Genomic DNA, 21,996 nt, shown 5'->3' on the forward strand with positions numbered 1-21,996 from the left:
AAGGGTTGCCATTGTGCTACATGGAATTCCTCCCTATGTTTCCAAGTATACTTTTCTGCCACACAATGGCACTAATTCAGAGACATGGAAGTGGGACTTTTATAGTTAGTGATCTGGTTCTGTCCTGTTAGAAATTTCTGGGGAAATGATTCAAGAAACTTAATAATCAACAGTGCTTTGCCAAGAGATCCATTAGTGCTTCTACTTGAATTGCTGGGAAAGGTAGAGTTGGGGAAAGTTTTAAAACCTTTATTTATCATTAACATATAAAATGCAGGGGGTTGGATGGTTATAAAGCTTGAAAAATAGTTTATGGGCAATAAAATATTAATTGGACTTCCTTAAATTTATTTGCTTCTCCTCCTGCACATATGTTTATATGATTGCCTGGTTTTAGTTCCTTTGTTTTCTTCTCCCTAAAATTATTATTTTTTAAATAACAGGACTTAGGAAAGCTAAGAACATTTTTTCTGTCACCATCCCAAGTTAGTTGCATTTATACAAGTAATCTCCTGAAAAAACCACAAAGGATCTGGTCCAATTATTTGCAGAGGTATATTTCTTTGGTAGAAATGCTATCCCAAGCTTAAGCCATTTTTTTAACATTTTGAACTAGTAAGAATAGTGTGTGTCAATTAACTATTTGCCCTATATCAGAAATACCATTTTGAAAATGAGTTGCTACTCTGCTACTGAATGTTTAGTCTATACACAGCCAACTATGCAAGAGGAATCTGGTGCTGTCACATGCAGAGAGGTTTGTTACTTTGAATGTAGACTTTTCTGCATGGACAGAGTGGACTTGAAGCTAGATTCAGCCCCAGCAACCAAGACACTGATATTCTTATCTAGCAATGGTCAGCAGGGCAACCTAGGCAGGTTGGGAGCTGCCCCCTAGCTTCCTGACACGGAGAGTGTCTGACACTAACCAAGAGGGGAAGGCGTGGGAAGTTCAGGGTAGGAAAGGGGTAAGAGTGTTGGACTAGCTGCACTGCCCCATTTGGAAGCCAGACAATACAATGTTGTTGTTGTTGTTGTTTAGTCGTGTCTGACTCTTCATGACCCCATAGACCAGAGCACGGCTGCAATGTTAATTTAACCCCCTGCAATGTTAATTTAATTAATACATAGTATTAATTAGAGGGTAGGGACGTGGGTGGGGCTGTGGGTTAAACCACAGAGCCTAAGAATTGCTGATCAGAAAGTCGGCGGTTCGAATCCCCACGACTGGATGAGCTCCCGTTGCTCGGTCCCTGCTCCTGCCAACCTAACAGTTCGAAAGCACGTCAAAGTGCAAGTAGATAAATAGGTACCGCTCCGGCGGGAAGGTAAACAGCGTTTCCGTGCACTGCTCTGGTTCGCCAGAAGCGGCTTAGTCATGCTGGCCACATGACTCGGAAGCTGTACGCCAGCTCCCTCAGCCAATAAAGCAAGATGAGCACCGCAACCCCAGAGTCGGTCACGACTGGACGTAATGGTGAGGGGTCCCTTTACCTGTAACTTATTAATTAGAGGACTCTTGGGAATCCCTTCCAACTCTGCAATTCTATAATTCTATTAAATAATACTAATAATAATGTTTTTGTTTAGAAAAAAAATCAGCCAAAAAAGTACAGCAACTTAATATTATAAGCCTGTTGCTACAGATTAGCAAGAATTGAGGGTGGTATTCAGCTAAGTTTTACTCAGAGCACACCCACTGAAATTAATGGACCTAACTTAGGGCCAGATTCAACTTAGTAGTCCCACTAGCAGAAGCCCCCGCCCACATCACGCACACCTCAACTCCGAAATAGCTAGGGAGTATGCGAGAACCTTCAGAGCAGTGCATGGGCTGAGCAGAGGGCAAATCGTTCCATCAGGCAAACAGTCTGATGGAACACAGTCGTGTTCATTCATTTCAACTGATCTATGCTGAGTAAGGCTTAGTTGACTGACTGCAACTCCCAGTAAGGCTTAGTTGAATGACTTCAACTCCCACCAGTTTCCTCCAACAAGGCCAAGAGCCAGGAACACTGGGTGGTGTAGATGCACATATGGAAGAGCACAACTTCCCATCCGTGCAATAAAGGTAATTTAGGAATGTTTCTGCTATAGCTTGCACTATACAGTGATGTCATACCAAACTGGATAATCAGATTTGTGGTAGAATCTGAATGGCTGTTAAAATTAAAACTTCCTATCGCTGATGAACATAGAAAAAAACTTATCATGCCACACAGCCAACAATCCCCAAGTGGTGAGCCTTAGATTTCTAATTCTACCCAAACAAATAATTTAAAGAGAGACACAAGTTCCTAGACTAATCCCTAACCCCAATTTGTGTAATTGGTGACTTCAAAGCTACTTTAGAACTGCTTTGGAGCTAATTAAAAGAACATAATGCTTACGAGGATTTTGTATTTTCACTGTTGAATCTGGGTCAGGATGCTGCTTATGTATCACTTGAGTACAAATCTGCTCAATAAGTATCTAGGGGAAAAGAAGGCATTATTATTAGGGCAAAATTCAAATATTTAAGAACATGTTACTCTGATGGGTGCATCTTATAGGTAATGATCCCTCAAAGAGTTATTTCCATTCATAAAATGTTTCAAACTTCTGCATATCTCTAGCATGACTAAACATAGAAAAGAGTGGATTGAACTGAGAAGAAATGTTGCTTTTAGATGTATAGCAAGCACTAAGAAACATTAGTTACTTTAGAAAATGAGTATGCCCACATCATTCTCATTCACATATATATATATATATATATGCAGGTTTTGGTGTCTTCGGGTGTCTTCCCGTGTAAGAGTCGGGGTGTCTGGGCGACGTTTCGACGAGGTCTCACTCGTCATCTTCAGGCTGGTGCTTTCGGCTTCTTGTTACTGGAACAGAGCAGAATCTGGTGTTTGAGTTTCTATAAATACTGTTGAGGGGTGTGGTGTATAGCCTCCAACGTTCTGGGCAGAGAGGAAGTTCCTAGATTAGTGTGCCTTTTCTTCTTTTGTTCTTTTGTTTTGCCTTCTGCACCAACCAAAAAATAGCCAATATCCTCAGAAACCCAAAAGACAAAATCCAGCTGGAAAACCAAGGGGTCTATGAAATACCCTGCAAAGTCTGCCCAGCCACGTACATTGGACAAACAAACAGACGAATAAATGCACGTATCGCAGAACACAAGAATGCCGTCAAAAAAGAAGAAAAAACTTCCTCTCTTTTCCAACACATGAAAGAAACAGGACACGAAATTAATTTTGCAGATTCCAAATTGCTCTTTAACATGGAACATCACCACAAGAGAATAATCATGGAAGCCATCGAGATAGAGAAACACCCTCACAACATGAACAAGCGTGACGACACGTCCCGCCTGCCAGACACCTGGAAATTAGCCCTCCCCACAAAAACCGACACCAGAACCAGAGGCACACAGAACGCCGTCACCAATCAACCACACCAGACCCAAACCCAGACCCTCTCCACAGACATATTACAGACTCCATCCAGTAGCCAAACTATAGTGGCACCTCCGGATGCTGCACCCCCCTGCAATCCCTACACAGATCTGGCTGGCACAAGGCACAAAATCACAGCTCGCCCCTATACACGAAGCCAAGCCAGAGCACAACTAAATGCAGCACAGCCATCTTCTCAGAAAAACTCTTCACAAGCTCAAGAGGTCAAGACACGAAAGCTTTAGCAACTAATCTACACTTAATGACCCACCCAGTGGTATTCAGAATATCACTCATGAAATCACCCAAGATATCCCTCAAGTAATTAAGGAACAAAAGAAGAAAAGGCACACTAATCTAGGAACTTCCTCTCTGCCCAGAACGTTGGAGGCTATACACCACACCCCTCAACAGTATTTATAGAAACTCAAACACCAGATTCTGCTCTGTTCCAGTAACAAGAAGCCGAAAGCACCAGCCTGAAGATGACGAGTGAGACCTCGTCGAAACGTCGCACAGACACCCCGACTCTTACACGGGAAGACACCCGAAGACACCAAAACCTGCATTCCTGTACCCGTGAAAATCTACGAAAGCATATATATATTAGTTATTAGTTTTTAATTACAATCCAATAATAGCCTCATTATAACAATACCAATTTATAATACAATTACTAATACCAATCATTCAAATACCAAATTATTGATGTTTTGATGATTTTCTTTATTTCTGCGTTCCAAAATCTAATTAATTTCAATTACATTCCAGTCATAATGATAATCCCTTATACAACAACTGCAATATTAATAACTTCTATCTGTGTTGACACATTAAATTATTTATAAAACTATAAGCGAGGCATTGAAACTATATCCTTATTCTTCCTGTGTGTGGCAGTTATTCTGTCTGTAGTGTTTCTTCCTGTCCTTGTAAAATGTTATGTCTATCTTTTCCCGGTTGTTGCTGTTATCCATTATGCCTCTGGTGAAGCTGATATCCCATTGTTATTTCAGAAATTTCTTCATTGCTCCACCCCGTGCCCACATCAAGTAACTGAGCAAGCTTAATATAACTTATTCGTTGTATCAACAGATTGGACCAAAGTAACAGAGCTGCCTACTGAAGAGTTTTACAGTCTCATTCTGTGATGTCAAACATCTGTGATGTCAAACATCCTGTGATGTCAAACATCTCAAACTACTGTCACACATGTCAGAAGAGTGGTGGCAAGGCATCACTTTTGGCACAGCTCATTTGGCCAAAAGCTCATTTTGCAATAGTGCCTACACCATTAGGGGGGGGAAAGGATTTTAATTCTAGTACCTCAAATAGCACATTATATGTGGTCATGGTTATTAAGCTTGTTTGAAGTGTGAGCCTCTCAGCCAGTAGAGAGAACAGTCCATGTCCAAGCATGATTTCAGCTTTTCTCCTAATATTATACAGAGAGGGGAGAGAAGCACGTCTGTTAATTTGTATGGTACATTTCTGAAAAAGTAACTTGATCAAATTCGGGCCCAGTGTGGTTTTGAGACTGGAATCCCCCTTCCCAGAAATACCCCAATTTATTCTGCTGTTTTAGCTTATGTCTGCAGGGTTTTGGAAGCTATAATTTTAGTCCACTATGATAATCAAAAACAAAAAGCAGAAGAAGGAAAGGGAGAACCCTGAATCTAGTATAATAAAGGGTTGACTTGCCTACAATTTAAGTTCACAAAATAATGAGTTAACAGATACTGATGTGCATAAGACATATTTGTTTCTTCTGAAAATTTGACAGCTACATTTAACAACAGCAAAAATATTTCCAATCCAGTGATAAAACAATTAAGTCTGTTGTTAACTCCCCCTACAGCAGTAACACCAAGTAATATATACAGCCCAGACAAATAATATTTAAGGGCTTGTTTGCCTTTTGTGATTCAAGTTTGTGGGGAATCTACCAAACACTTACTTGGGTGCCAGATGCTTTAAGAAGTACCCCAACACTTTCAGAGCTTGTACCCGGATCCCTTCACTTTTTGATGCAAGAAGTTTATAGACAACACTAAAGAAGAGAAGGGGCAAATAATTCCATGAAATAAGTATGCCTAAAAGTCAATAAAGTGCTTTAGAGTAATTTTAGCTGGATTTGTGCCAAAGAACAGGTAAATGAATACATTAATGTTTAAAATGACATGACATATATTAATAGAAGATTGATTGGAAATGAATTTAAAAGATAGCATGTATTTAAAAATAATAATACTAGCTTTCCAAAGCATCAGTTTATAAAGAGCACAATCTTTGGGCGAAACAGTATATTTGCTATTCATTCCTTTCACTCGGCTTGCAGTGTAAGAAAACACATTTATTAGCACTTCTACATTTCCAAGTGACAGACTAAAAAGCTCTTAAAGGATTCAGTCTCATGTAAGAGAGAAACTTATGCTAACAGTAATATTTGACATGTGTCCCTTGCTAGTCATTTATGACAGCTTTCAGAAGACGGGGGGAAACAAATTCTGTCATCTGACATCCTTTTCTTTTTTACTCACACACTATGCTTGAAATTATTACATAAAAAGGTTAATTCTATACATATTACAATCCTAGCAGAGCTGTCTTGTATGCAGTGTTACAGATGTGTGTATTGCCCTTCTGTGTACATAATTTGGTTTTTAGTCCCTCAGTTTCATCTCTTTAGTCAGATTTTTTAAAAAAACAACACAAAACATGGTGTTCGTTTTTATTTAAATATCATTTCTTATCAAGTATAAAACAAACAGGTTATTTTACGACATATGTAAAGACTAAAAGCAGCTGCCACCATTGTTTTTTTTCACTACAACTACAAGTGACAAATCCCCAACCAGAAAAATTGCATATCCAATGTTTAGCAAAATACTACACGAAAGGAAGCACTTATCTGAATTTCTGGTCATCACAAATTTGACAGGAAATTATCATTATTCTGTATGAGTTACTGCTGTGCAATCCTACACATACTGCTTAACGTCATTGTGTTTTTTTTCCTCCAAGCCATAAGAGGAGCACACATGCACCAAGGGAACCATGTTTCATTGTGGAGCCTACCAAATTTACATAGGGTGCCAGATCATAGAATCATAGAATCATAGAATCATTCATAGAGTTGGAATATCTATTGCAGTCACAATTTATATTGTGGCATTTACTATATTTAAAGAGTGAACATGCTAAGTATGAGCTAGATTAAAATTCGGTTTAAAACTATAATCTGAAGGTTTATACACTAAATAACTGGCTGCAGGCTGGAGAGACCTTGTATATCTGAATCCTTGCTGGCTGAGGCTTTTCAACACCACTCTGTCTCTTGTAGACAACCTGCTGTTCCTGCTTTCCTGTGGGAAGCACTAGCTCACCAAGTCAAGCTTTCTAGCCTCTCATCCGATTCTTATGGGAAGCCTCCGTAACCAAGTGAAAAATGAATCTGCTCCTTCTGTCTGCAACAAGCCCTGATGGATTTCTGCTAATTTTCAAAACCAATGGACCTGAGGTGCATCTCAATCAGTAGATAGAGATATACTTTACTAAAAAAATTCAAGTCTATTCAATTGCTTTTTTGTTAAGGAAGACAAAGCTTTGTTCATTTATTTGGCTTTCTTTAACACATCAGGTCTTTATGCAGTGAGAAAGATTCAGACTACATATGTGCACATGTATCAATCTGCATTACTGAGTTTGCAGATAAAATAAGAACTAAAATGCAACCACAACAAATTAACTACCTTCTCAGCTAAAACCAAGTGGCCTTCACAAGGAAGCCAGAAGCCAGAACAAATAAACACCTATACATTCCAGTACTCTTCAGGTCATGGGTAGGCAAACTAAGGCCCGGGGGTCGGATCTGGCCCAATCGCCTTCTAAATCTGGCCCGCGGATGGTCCGGGAATCAGCATGTTTTTACATGAGTAGAATGTGTGCTTTTATTTAAAATGCATCTCTGGGTTATTTGTGGAGCATAGGATTTAGTTGTCCCCCCAAAAAAATAGTCCGGCCCCCCACAAGGTCTGAGGGACAGTGGACCGGCCCCCTGCTGAAAAAGTTTGCTGACCCTTGCTTTAGGTGCTTTGATTGTTATCTTATTTACTTGATTAAAATGTGAAATTATCAGTTACTGAGCACACATATAGAGAGCAGAAGAAGCTGGAATTTTTTTAGCCAAACTGATTTGCAGATATAGTAAACTAGGTAAGTACTTTTTGAAAAGTTTTCTTGCACCAATCATTCCCACTGGAATTCTTCTTCTTTGAGAACAAGTTTACGTTAGCCAGATATTATAGATCATATTGATATGTCCTGCACAGGTGAATGATTCAGCTCAAAACAGCTGTATACAATTCAGAGTTTTATTCTGACTTAGGTACCTCTTAGCAGATGCCAAGAATATTTTTTCCCCTGTCCCAAGGAATGAATGTCATCTAGTGTGAGTGCTCTGCACTAAAGAGAGGAAGAATAGGCAGAAGTGATAAACCATTCATTTGCAGCCACTTTTACCAAACTGATCCAGCCTTTGGAGAAGCAATTTTAATAAGATGCAAAGACTGTGAATGCTCTCATAAAGTTTGCTATCAGAACTGATCAACCAGACCTGCTGTGATAATGCTATTATTAATCTCAAATACAGCAGACAGGCAATTTTTGAGGAGCTCCGGATAACCAGACACAGCAACATACATGCTATATACCTCTCTACCGATGAACAAATCTTTGCAAAGTGACATTTTGTCTGGTACGTCCAAATGCACACAAGTAAGGGACCCCCCCCCCCACACACACATAATGCTTTGTTCCTGGTGTCAACAGCTCATTGGAAGATGGAAATATACAGTAAAGGAGAGCACAGGCTCAATTAATAAAAGGGCCCTTAAAGGAGTGACAGTCTGCAGTATCTTAACTCTCAGATTTTCTTTACAAGCAACTGACCTTTATTTCCAAACTACAAATATTTAAAAACTTTTTTTGCACATGTTTAAGTATAAAGAACACTTAACTAGCCATATAGCTACATGTTAAGAATATAAAGAGAGCAGACTTCTTACCATACAATGACATCAAAGCTGTATACATTTTTAAATTAAAAAAACACACATCAACAAACGGGAAAATAAGTGATTTCTCACAGCAAACTAGCTGCACACATACATTTACCCTATGCTAGCTAATAAAAAAAGATTGCCTTTTGCCACTTAAGTAAAAGCAAAGTAATACATAGGAGACCTCATACGATATTCATTATTCTGAGTGTTTTATTAGTTTCCAGCACATACTGCATTACCATACAAATGATCACAACAGCCAGCACCACAAAAAAGTAGCCGTAAAGAGAAGGAGAAGGCAATTATGAACAAGATCAGGTGACTCTTGAGGCAGGAAAACTTGTAATGTGTAATATGATATAACCCAAGGTTAAGCAATAGTTGTGACAAAACATATGAAATGAGAATGCTTTTTTTTATACAGCAAATGAATTACTGCTCCCAAAACTGTTCTAACAGTAACTCTCTTATTTGACTCTATGTTTGCATTCTCTACTGGCATCAACTCTGAATTAATTTTAAGTGAGAAAAGGTCCAACGCTGTGGCCACCCATGGAGCCATAAACTAAATGGTGACATTTTCAAACCAAACTGGAGTATGAACCTCCAACTAATATAAATAGTTGAATGCACAAGTAGGAGGTGGATAAAAAAATCAACACACAGTGCTGGCTGAAGGCACACACAACTTTAATAAAACACATCAAATGAACAACACCGGTTTGTCATTTAATGAGTATGGATTCAAGTGTAGTAGCACAAGTTTGAGTGCTGCTCAGCCAGTCTACTGAACAGAAAGTTAAGGAGGTGTGTGGCATTAAGCAGAAGCAGGCAGCTCAAGAACGACTGCTTTATGCACATCCTTTCTGGCACAGACTGAACCTTTACCAGTTTATGTACACACAAAGCCCCAAAGCCCCATTTTCTAAACAGATGGCCCTACAATGACCAGCTGACACACCCCACCAAGAGTAAGTGAGCAAGAACCCTCTGCAGTCAACAGATGCTTCACCCACAATAGGCAGCTTGAGCCCAAACTGCACATCACGTTGGCCTTACTTTGAAGGCTTTCATGGGTGCCCCAGGCTCTGAGTTTTCATTTAAACCAAAAACAAAAAACCCATGGTATGTAAATCAAGAACAGAGTTTTGTTGCAGATAGTGGTTTGTGTGGAATAAGAGAAAACCCACATTTGGATGACACGCTAAGTCAAAACATGGCTTAGCTCACAGCAGTGCAGCAGTAGCAGTCACAATTTCCTCTATGGCAGCCCACATGCTTGCATATTCACATGGCTTGGGAGACGCCCAATATTAATAGCTCCCCTATCGTAAATCTGGAGTCATTACACATTTGCCTGTAATATGTTTACACAATGCAACCACAACATTAACTGAGATGAGAAAATCAGAGGAAATTACTCTGCAATGGAGACTCTAATGGTATCCAAATAGGATCCAAATGGTATCCAAGTAGGACTTCCAGTGGCAAATAAAATGATACGAATACTCTTATTTATGGCTGTTTTGACTGAAATGTAACTCTTACCGTAATCCATTCCTCTGATCAAAGGCTGGGATCATAGAGCTGGGGTGCTCTGACATAAGGGCAACAAGTAGCTGTAGGACATCCATTAAATTGTCATCCTGTTAAATATAAATGGAGATCCACATTCATATAATCACTGAATTATCAGTGCAATCTTCCAGATAAGAGAATATAGAATTGTAATCCAAATCAACTTTGTTGAAGACAAAGAGAGAGAACATACATAAATAATAAAAATATTGGATAAATATATGTGACTGGGGGCATGACTACCAAAAAAGCCCAGTAAGTTTGATCCAGACTTCACCTTTTTGCCAATTCTCTCCCTACACCCCCTCCCACCATTTTCCACACTGCAAAGGAGGCTATTCCAGCCTTCTATGCGAGCTTTTAATCTGGTTCCAGTTCATTGCCAGGACTGCTTAACCTGAAACAACAACTGGACAACCCTAACAAGAACTCAGAATTCACAAAGCAGTACACTTACCCTGTGTGAAATGGGGCATTTTTATTTTTAAAAAATGCATGAATAGTAGCTATATAGTTTTATTTACACACACACACATGCACACATACATGTCAGGATCTAAAAAAACCCAAACAACTTGGTATCTTTCAACAAAAAACACCACCAAGCAGAAAAGAACTTCAAAAGAAACTTTAATATAGAGCAAGTGGAGCGGAGGAGATCCCACCAGGAATACCTGAAACTCTTAGCTATGCCTAAAGTAGTTATTTGGATTCCAGCCATTATATACCAGCTTAAGGGCCCACCAGTTTTGATAAATAGGGAATGGAGAGTTGATGTCAAAGGAAAAAAATTACACAACTTCTGTATTTCAGCTTTTGTAAATTCCACTGGTATCAATGAGTCAGCCATGAATAACTAAGTGCAAGGCTGTTCCTGCTGAATTTAACCCTAACTCTGAAATCACTTATGTGAAAAATGTCCCAGTGGATAATTGGAAAAATCAAATACACAAACTATTTCAAGGCTGCAATCCTGAATTTGCAAGATAGGCTCTGTTTAAGGTTTCTTTCGGTGTGAAACTGTTTTTTATATATAGCAATCACATTCGGATCTCATGGATTACGTAGGATATTGAAAACAGCATTTAAATAAGAAATCAATGGTGTATAGAAAATGTAACTTGCAAGCTATTTGGCAATTTAAAAAAAATGGTACTTCCATTACAGAAATATTACCGTATTTTTCGCTCTATAACACGCACCAGACCATAACACGCACATAGTTTTTAGAGGAGGAAAACAAGAAAAAAAATATTCTAAATGAAACAGTGGATGTATGATTTTTGTGGTTCATGCTGTGCATGTGATCTGACAGTGAGTTTGGAGTAGCCCAATGCAAAAATCCTGAGGATCCATGTGGATCCATGCTTTGTAACCACGTTTTTGCACCACTGCAGCCCCAGGCCACAGTGGGTGCATGATTTTTTTGGTGCAAGGTGTAGCCATGGACATGCTATGTGATCTGATGGTGAATTTGGGGTGACCCAGTGCAAAAATCCTGAGGATCCATGTGGATCCGTGCTTTGTAACCACGTTTTAAGTGGGGAGGGAAGGAAAAGCACTCAAGGGACAAGGAGCACACATGGGGTGTGTGGAGAAGGATGCTGCTAATAATGCTATTTAGCGAGCTGAGTGGGGAGGAGAGAGGGACAGAGAGCCTGCTTGCTTTAAAGGAGCCAACCGGACAGGAGCCGCTTACACTCGTGTAAGCGGCTCCTCTCCTCTCCCGCTTTGCTCCTTTAAAACAAGCAGGCTCTCTGTCCCTCTCTCCTCCCCACTCAGCGACTCTTCTCCCGCTTTGCTGTTTCAAAGCGAGCCACGGAGGAGGGAAGGAAGGGGATCCATGGATCCTCTGCTCACAACTGCAGCAGATCCCCCCTGCCAACCGTTGGCATTCGCTCCATAACACGCACAGACATTTCCCCTTACTTTCTAGGAGGAAAAAAGTGAGTGTTATGGTGCAAAAAATACGGTAATTTCTTATTACAATCCAGGAATAGGTTAAGAAATGGAAAAACAATAAAACACACTCCAAGAAAATGACATTGGCTTTTTTTTATGCAAAGTAGGCAACCATCAAAAATCCTTATTTACATATTGCAATTTTGCGTAAATAATGTATTCTCCAGATTTGTTTAATTTTTAGGTATTGCCCAGAAAGTCATTTATTGAATCTCAAGGAGGCAGTTTTGTTTTCAAGTGCAATCTCCCAGCATAAATGCAGCTATAGGTGAAAACACAACAGAGGGGGGAAATCTATACTTCTCAAAGAAAAATTCAATTAATTCTTTATTCTACCCATTTCAAGCACCCTGAAAGAAATTAGTTTGGTTAGATTTATGTTCCTATTTCCCAACTCTTTGATGTTACATCTGGCATCAAGCACTTGCCTGGTGCTAAAATATGAAGATGTAGATATCCCCATGGTAATGTTTATTTCCAACTATGTTTACAATCTTTGCTTAGAGTTGATTAGTGTGTTTATTTTAAAATCCACATTTAGAAAGAATTATTTTACTTAAAAAACAAGATGGGAGGAAAATTACTTGAACCACATAAAACAGCTTTTTATACGTGCAGCTTTGCCATCTGTTTTCTACACCAACTCTCCTCAATATATCAGTTCAATGAACTGAATAGGAAACTATCAGAACTTATTACGTTAATGAACTTCAGTGCACCATTGAACAGGTTTCTTAAATCATCACTCACTATTTGTAGTTTCCACCAACAGTTGATTTTATGCTTCTTATTTAAAGCCATCTTGTGGCGAGAAGGGCTGTTTTGTTCAAACAGTTGTTGGAAGCAAAACAGTTAAAATTAAGATTACCTCATGCATGGTGAGGAGATAGTTGAGGATGCCCTGTAGTTCATCTTCTTTTACTCCATGGTCCTTAAAATATAAAATAAAATAAGTGGCATAACACAAAGAAGTCATGCATATAAAGCATCTTGAGCTACTTTATGGGAAATGATACACAAATGGAATTAAATAAATTAAACCTAACAACGGAACACAAAGGGTACATTCTAGAGAAATGCCTGTGAAATCAACAGGATTCACAAACAGAGAACTTTTCCAGGTTTGCACTACAAGATATAAACCCTCCAAGAACTGTTCCTACATATTCTCCATCGTTTTCATGCATAGCCTGTATATTATTCTTTTAGATCTCAGTCCTTTAGCCACTTTGTCATGAATGACCCTATTAACTGTGAGAAGTTGTGATGGCAGTTGTGGTCTAAGTTAAAATAATAACAATTTATAGCTATAATTAAGGATGTGGCACGACTATCACACAGGCCTGTACCTCCTAGAAATTAAGCAATTTACAGCAGTATTGTTTGCCAACTGAATGTGCAATCCTTTTCCACACAAAAAAGCAACCTCTAGTTTTACCACCATTCACAATAAGTGCTTTTCCTATGTAATACCATGGCTCACGAGGCAAGATCTTCAAAATTATAGTTCACTAAGACTAAGCAATTTGCTAGGCCTCAGCTCCAGTACAAGATCTGAAACCCAAATAGCCCCTTCTTCCTCCTCTCTTGGAAGAAATCCATCCAGGTTGCCACCATTACCACCACCTCCTTTCTGCTCAGCACAGAAGAGTTCTTTGCAAAATAATCAGCCTTCAGGGGAAAAACAGGACCAGCCTGACAGGAATTTTATTTAAATGTTTCTGTTCTAGTGTTTTGATTGAAAAGACCCAATAAAGTTATTTATCTCAAAATTATTAAAACGAAAGACTCCTGCAGACCCCTTGACACTTAGTTGAGTAAACCTGTAAACCTTGAGTGCCAGAGAGGGATGCAGCTGTACTAAGAGGAGACAAAAAAGTTGCTGCAACTTACATTCTCTTCTAGGTCCCTCACCCACCTTCCCAGCTAGCCAGAGGCGTCAGGTCTCTTTCCTCCCTCTCTGGGATAAGCACTGCTTCAGCACAATGCAAGACACACTGCAGAGCCCAGCCCCAATTTGTAGACTGCTTACCTTCATTACTAACTGCTTAACGAACATCAGCAAAAAGGCTCTCAAGGAAAAAATTTCTTTCTGATTGGGTCGTGGTCCATCTTAATTTAAAAGAGACACGTTATATACTTCACAGCTTGGTAATAATTTCGCTATTAATACATTAACTCTGAACATTAAATCATCATCCTCCACCTCCACCACCCAAAAACAAAAACAAATTGAGAACACACACGAGAAGCATCATGAGATTTACAGGAAAACATCTGCTCACACTTCTCTGGATCCAACCCCCAGTTAATAAGCTTGTTCTGGATCTTCCATATGCACCTGGCAAGTATTTTCTGTACCTACTGTTGTGTTTTCACCTAGCTACCTCACTGAAAAGGACACCAGTATTAGCCTTTCCACTGAAGTGGCAAGACCCTGTTACACTTTATTAGGTCACCTTTTCCTTTATAAACACCTCCATATCTCACATAATGGAACAGGTCTCTATGGATCCAGGAAAGGGTAAGGTCTCACTACACACAAATTCTGCCCCTACCACGATCCACAACATTATAAAAAACCCCTGTGTGATTGTTGTGGTATACTTTTGATGAGTAGCATTGGACTTTTCACATACCTAAACCTTTTGGAATAATTCCACTGCGATCTTGAGGATTCACCACCCAGTAGTAGTACTTCAATGTGTGAATAGCCAGTAGAACTGTTCCTACTCGTCGAATTGCATTGTATATATTGGCTGTGCCAATGAATTCGGTAGATAAGTAAGTGTACAGGATCAACTGAACCTGTATCAGACAATTGAGAATAGAAATAGGTTATATAAGATGCCATACACATGGCAGGGTGAACCACAAGCAAGTAAAGGTTGGGTAATTCCAGCTAGTAAGCCTACAATACTGCACTCAGTGATGCTTACTTTTTGGTAGACATGTACAGTAAGCTTGCAATGTACACAGGGGTTATGTTCTTTCTTATTTAATAGTATTTGGTTTGAATTGTGTAAAGGTAAAGGGACCCCTGACCATTAGGTCGAGTCATGGCAGACTCTGGGGTTGCGGCGCTCATCTCGCTTTATTGGCCAAGGAAGCCGGCGTACAGCTTCTGGGTCATGTGGCCAGCATGACTAAGCCACTTCTGGTGAACCAGAGCAGCGCACGGAAATGCTGTTTACCTTCCTGCCGGAGTGGTACCTATTTATCTACTTGCACTTTACATGCTTTTGAACTGCTAGGTTGGCAGGAGCAGTGACCAAGCAATGGGAGCTCACCCCGTCGCGGGGATTCGAACCACCGACCTTCTGATTGGCAAGACCTAGGCTCTGTGGTTTAACCCACAGCGCCACCCACATCCTAGAATCATGTAGCACTAGGTTAAACAGGTGACTAATAAATATACATAATAAATAAAAGGAAGCTAAGTAAATTCATGAGTAAAGGAAATATTCGCTTAGAACGTGGGTCTAAGATGTCTACAAGACCTTAGATACTTTCATGCTATCCCCACAAATGGAAAATGTTTTACCTTGGCTGGAGTATGAATCCATATTGCCGGGTTAAGGAGAATATGATCGCACAGTTGCTTCAGCAAGGGCACACCATTGTGCAAATTGCTCAGATACTTAGCAAAGGCAAGACAGAGTTCAAGAACAGCTCTGCTAATGTGTGCTTTGGAAGACTGCAGAAAGAGAAAGGGAATATTGTTTAAGACAACATGTAGATAGTGATTCATGTGACCAAAACATGAAACGTATTTCATGCAGATTAAGAGAGAGAGAAAAGCAAGCAACAGGCTTCATTTACCTTTTCAAGACTGTATCCTATTACAAGGAAGCCCTTACAAGAAAGCATTTGTTCTTGCATAGCAATTGAGTTCTTCAGCAACTCCATGATGAAAGCCAACAGAATGGAACTGGAAGACACATTGCATTGAAATACTGCAGTTTATAGTGTTGAATAGCAGATTAGTACATTAGACTTGTAATAACAATCTATTTTCTCAATTCACATACTACTTTTTGAACATTATTAAATTATACATCCTATTAGTTTCTCTTCATATCCCCACAATCACCCAATGGTGATTGCTGGATTCAAAGAAATAGAAATATCGAGTACATCACAGTACACAAAACATGATACATGGTTCAGACGGCAATATCTAGGTATATGAGAGATGTCCCGTGTTTTATAAATGTTTTCTATTACAAAGCAAGGCAAATATTGCTCTGCAATGGGGTAATATTTGTGTTAAATCCATTGGGACTTGCTTTGTAAACATGTAAGGAATTAAAATAGTTGTAACAAATGTAAGAAGGGATTGCTGTAACAGGATCATCATCTCTGGATTTCAGGTCACTATTCCCATGCAGTGATCATCAGCAAAGTCAGAAATAACCCTTCTGTAAGCAGAAGAGGTTTTCCACTCACTAAAGAGCACTTTTGTATCATAGACAATTTATTCTCAGTCTCATTAAGTCTCCTAAAGGACAACTGAAGAGTGCACAGGAAGTAAGAATTGCAAAAGCATACACTTCCAATTACCTCCTTGATTTGTTAATATCTGAAGCGAGGCTCAATGATTGCAATGACCTTAGAAATCTTAAAGGTAAAGGTAAAGGTACCCCTGCCCATACGGGCCAGTCGTGTCCGACTCTAGGGTTGTGCGCCCATCTCACTTAAGAGGCCGGGGGGCAGCGCTGTCCAGAGACACTTCCGGGTCACATGGCCAGTGTGACGAAGCTGCTCTGGCGAGCCAGCACCAGCACAGCACACAGAAATGCCGTTCACCTTCCCGCTATAAAGCGGTACCTATTTATCTACTTGCACTTAGGGGTGCTTTCGAACTGCTAGGTGGGCAGGAGCTGGGACTGAAAGATGGGAGCTCACCCCGCCGCGGGGATTCGAACCACCGACCATACGATCGACAAGTCCTAGGCACTGAGGTTTTACCCACAGCGCCACCCGCGTCCCCCTTAGAAATCTTAGGTAACAGTAAAAAGCATAAAATCAGAAGCTTGAATTGACAGGCAAATGACAGTATAAATGGAAGGCTAGGGCAAGGGATTTACGTAGCTGTCTTTTTCAGGAATTTTAAGAGTCACACTCCGCATTCCTAACATTTTTTCCTTAACCTGTTCTTTCTACAACAGTTAGAAATAGCAATACTTTTAGAAAGATACTGTATAAAACACACACACACATTATAATACAGGCACCTTTTATGGCTTTTGCCACAGAACATCATCATTAGTCGTCTGAAAACACCTAGCCTTTCCTTTTGACAGTCCCATAGTGAAGTTGAAGTAGTCTAGATATACAAGACATCTTTCACTGATCAAGCACTGGGCCAGGAAGATAAACTCTCCTTGGTTAGAACCAGCAGCCCTGTAAAAAATAGCAACCCCCCCCCCTTTGACAGGAAGGAATTCATCCTCGAGAAAGAGATTTTCCATATCCCCACTACTCCATAAATTACATAGCTACTGAATGATGTACACATTTGTGTAGAAGACCTGGTGCCAGTAATCTTGACTTCATCTCAAGGTCTTCTCTGCACAAGAGATTTAAAATGATCTAACCTTGAAAATATAAATAATGTTCCCAATGCTGCAATATAATTGCATTATTTGGAGGTAATTTCCCCCCATAAGCGAAAACTTCCTCTCACAACATCTTCACCTTGGCTATACTTAGATGTGCATGTCCATCATTTAGTGTGCATTTTATTGTCAGCTTACTCTATCTAGAAAACACCTCTCCCAACTTAGACGGCAGAATAACAGTTAATAGGCTAACTGAAAGGTCAGGCATAAGAAATTGTTTACTACTGGAGAGTGCTAGTTTCTCTAGAATGCAATAGACATCGCAAAACAAATTGGCAATCTGAAGAGCAAATAAAAGGTCTTACCAAACAGTTGTGTCAGGTTGATCCAATGAATATTGCCTATAGTCCAGTTGTGCAAACAGAGGAAAAAGCACCTGCACTCCTCCAATTGAATGCATTGCACTTTGGATTGAATGGGTTATGACTGCTTTTACATCCTGTTAATACCAAGTTTGTACAAATTACAAATGGATATTGCATTTGTTTAACTACTTCGATGCATTCAAAATGTGACCTGAATGCTTCAATAGGATCTCTAAAAATTAAATGGTTACCTTGTTGAAATGACACAGAGTGTGGGGGAACTTAAAGATGTGTGACAATAAACTTCAAAAGAAAAGCAGTTAAAACAACTTCGGGAATGGAAAATCTATCAGAAATACAAGGCACTGGGCCTGTTCAGCTTTGAGGAAGGCAGGAGAGAGAGCGTTATTACTGCACTCTACAAAACAACTACATTTGGCGACTGAGCAGGCTGTAAATCTAAATAAATAAACAAAACAGATGGACCTGAGTGCTTTTAAGGACTCACAGTCAAACAGAACACAAAAGTATCCAAGGGAAAGAAAACAAAGAAAATCCACTCCTCCTTGAAGTTGAAACCAATGCTAAAATACCTGCAGCATGAGGGCATGTGGTGAATGTACAAAGATGGAAGGGTTATCCTTGGGTGATGATTCTAGGCAGAGCTGTGCATCTGTAGCCCTTGGATTGTACGTAAAGGCAATACAATTAGAAAGTTTCCCGTCATACAGTAACAGTTTGTGATGGTCAGCAAGGAAGAGGTCGCTTTCTCCCTTGAATTTAAAAGTTCCCTAGAATAGAAACAAAAGGTAAAGTAGGCTAGAATCCAACTGGAAATAAAACTTCCACACGTGAAATATTTCAAGACCGCTTAACCATGGAGATCTGAGGTGCATTTTTCTAAATAAAATTCATTGATTTGTGATCCAAGGTCATTGCAGTTCTTTTAATTTTCTAGACATATGTTTTAAACAGTGTTTTCTTTTAAAGCATGTAAGTTTTTCCTTTTCTTATTTTGTAACAGAAAAGAAGACTGGTACAGTATCTTTAGCCACAGTCACGAATAAAAACTTATTTGCTTATATTTATAACAGTGGTTTGGATGTAAAAAGTTATTTCTGTTTTGCAGTTTAGCTTGATAGCTCTGCAGGTGGTTTGCACAAATGCAAAACAAGACATCTGACAATCCACAGATAACTTTCATAGGAGAGTTTAAAACTTTTTAAGGAAAATGCATTACAAACTAAAGTGTCTATATTAGCTCTTTGCTGAAACCAGGAACACCAGAATACAATAAGATTGTACTGAGACTATATTGAGACAATAAATACCTTGTATCCAAGACCAAGCTGATAAATAGCAAAAATCTGAGCAGCATTGAGAGCCTCACTGAAAAGATAGACAGCTGTCATCTGGCCACAAAACACTCGATTGGCATCTGCTGTTTCTGAAGAACCCAGGAAACATTTATCAAATGTCTAGGAAAGAGAACAAAATATTAAGGAATAATATAAATGGGATCTATGTTAGCGTGGTTCTCTTTTGGAAGGTAAGAATATACATCCAAGTTTCAATATGATGTATGGCTTTGATGCACATACATGAATACCAGGCGTTGTGGCAGAGAAGGGATTTACCCACTCTCATCAACATCATGTAGGTTATGTGAGGTGTGCATGTGAAAACCCAACTGACATGGAAGTCAAGGGGAAAGTCCCCTGTGCTCATGTGCACATCTATGATCTAATCCATTAGGGCTATAAGATATAGCCTGCAAAATTATATTTGATCATGGTTAATTCTCCATCCCTCTTCACACTTGACTATTAAGTACAATGTGATGGGGAAGTTTGGTTCCGGCGTAGAGCATATGCTTTGTATATGAGATGTCCAAGTTTCAATCCCTCACATTTTTAAAAAAATATATATCAAGTTAACAGGAAAGATCTCTGCCTAAGATTTTAAAGAGCTGCTGCCATTTGTAACAGACTATACTGACTTTTAAAAATCATTTTAGACACAAAATACACTGTAGCAATTCTTAAAATATCCAGGGCAATCTTTCATATTTCCAGGATGTAGACATTAACTTTGTGTCATGCAACCACAATTTTACCTGCTTTTAGCTGCAGATTATGAAACAGCATATCATCCCTACAACTTCAATACATATTTATGGGTGAATAAATATGGTAATTCACTTCAGTGACTGGGACCAGACAAAAGTAAACAATGGAAGAGGTGTTTAGGGGAGACAACTTAGGGCTCATATGCAAGATCACAAAGGCAGATTAAAGCACTAGGCAGACTGATGTAGTCAAAACTGGAGATATCAAGAACTGGCAGAATAGGGGTGAAGAACAGAATCTGGCCAGGGGGCAGTATTGCTAACTTCCTCCACCTTTGGAGGGCTAAGGATGACATATGAGGGTCACCAACAGTACCAGCTCAGCCATTAGCTGGGGCAAGGCTTCAGGAGGCGCCCCTCTGGACACCCTGCCTTCCCTGCCACTTCCACTGGCATCAGTGCCAATTTTGGGCAAGATCTCACCCATTTCCATGCCGATTGTACTGCTTCTCCACTGGCAGTGGCAGCAGTGGGGCAGGAATCATCATCAGCAGGGCAGAGTGGTACTTCCTGTTTTGCCTCATGCGGTGAAATGGGACACACCGCTCCCGGTGACCCACCACATTTGATATCATGTGACTAATATATGCTCACACAATTTAAAATAAAACTCTGAGGGCAAAGACACAGCCCTCAAAGTACTGATCATCTGATCATTGGGTATTGTATTGGGCTTTGCAAGAACTGCTAATTATCCAAGTGTTGGCACTTTGCAGAACCCTATGTGAGGGATTTGGTTTTTTAATTCCCGTTTATACATTCTACCTCAAATTAAGCATCAAAAAGAAAGAGAGGGACACCTTTTGGTGTAGCAAGTTACTTACGTCACTGGTATTGACAAACCATGTTATCTCTCCATAAGATGCAAGTTCCCCATTCACATAACATCTGAGTTCACTGTTCTTCCAACGGTTATAGATATGCACTATAGTAACCATGTACCACTACATAAGAAATTTAGAAGAGTTAAACTAAATTTAAAGAAGTTTGTTTTTTCACCTGTTGAAAATTGTGCGTTAGTTAGTAAATATAGAGAGAATTGGCATCGCACACACTTCCCAAACAAGGGGGACAAAAGAAGACACAAAGTTTGCATATGGTAATTTATATGTGTGCGTCAATTCTAAAATAATTGCTGTAATTTAATTAGAAATACATCTCACCATAATTTAGAAGGCATCAGGTGACTTAGGTTGCTGTTCAGTCTGCAAAGCATTGGCAATGTCACAGCCCCTAACCTCTCTTTTTAAGGTTCCTTATCTAGAATCAGGTTTGGATGGTACAGCCCTCAAACAGAAGACTGGCCTCCCGCTACAGAGAATAGAATACTGTCCTCTGTAAAGTAGGACATATGGCCATCCTCATTAGAATAAACAGCAATATTGCCGCCAAAATGCTTAAAATATAATGACCATAAACCAAACCAACACATCCAAACTGATTGATTTTTTGTGGGCACTGCTCTTATACTCTTTCCCTGAATAGTTTCACCAGTGTATCTAGCTGTGCTGTTGGTATTTACAAGGAGGTAAACCCCTTCAAACTTAAGAGCCTGCCCAACTAGAAAACTTCAGAATTAATCAACAGTGTGGTAAAGCTGCAAACTCCTTTCAACTTGAATATTCTGCATAAAAAGAACACAGAAAGGTTGCCATATGAAAAAGTAAAGCACACAGAAAGCCTAGACTCTAGATTATTACTTTTAAACGTTATTTTTATACCACATTTAGAGTCTTTTCCTTTCCTTTCCTTTAACTGTAAACTAATATGCCAGAATCTTCTCTCTTCTCTCCTCAAAGCCAAATTTCAGAATATCCAGATGACAAAAAATGTTATAGCACCACTAGAGCCAATGGCCATTAATTCCCATAGAGCAGAGACTTAAAAATAATGTCT

The 21,996-nt window shown here is 39.5% G+C and overlaps 1 protein-coding gene across 4 annotated transcripts in view; it reads right to left on the reverse strand.

Moving 5' to 3' along the window:
• LRBA (LPS responsive beige-like anchor protein) overlaps window positions 1-21,996 on the reverse strand; it is a 359,890-nt gene that overhangs the window by 297,968 nt on the left and 39,926 nt on the right. For all 4 annotated transcript variants that reach the window (XR_014223382.1, XM_082237533.1, XM_082237532.1 and 1 more), the window contains exons 8-20: window positions 20,925-21,044; window positions 19,304-19,450; window positions 18,566-18,763; window positions 17,973-18,106; window positions 15,866-15,974; window positions 15,588-15,740; window positions 14,683-14,851; window positions 14,076-14,155; window positions 12,912-12,974; window positions 10,052-10,149; window positions 5,398-5,490; window positions 4,767-4,875; window positions 2,391-2,472 (exon numbers count right to left, since the gene is read on the reverse strand). Coding sequence is in view for 3 of the 4 variants with exons in the window: in XM_082237533.1 (XP_082093659.1) it covers window positions 2,391-2,472; window positions 4,767-4,875; window positions 5,398-5,490; window positions 10,052-10,149; window positions 12,912-12,974; window positions 14,076-14,155; window positions 14,683-14,851; window positions 15,588-15,740; window positions 15,866-15,974; window positions 17,973-18,106; window positions 18,566-18,763; window positions 19,304-19,450; window positions 20,925-21,044 (1,555 nt within the window). In the remaining variant the exon portion in view is untranslated. The remainder of the gene's footprint in view (window positions 1-2,390; window positions 2,473-4,766; window positions 4,876-5,397; window positions 5,491-10,051; window positions 10,150-12,911; window positions 12,975-14,075; window positions 14,156-14,682; window positions 14,852-15,587; window positions 15,741-15,865; window positions 15,975-17,972; window positions 18,107-18,565; window positions 18,764-19,303; window positions 19,451-20,924; window positions 21,045-21,996) is intronic.

Source organism: Podarcis vaucheri (genome assembly GCF_965113315.1).
Source record: "Podarcis vaucheri genome assembly, chromosome: 9".
NCBI lineage: Eukaryota > Metazoa > Chordata > Lepidosauria > Squamata > Lacertidae > Podarcis > Podarcis vaucheri.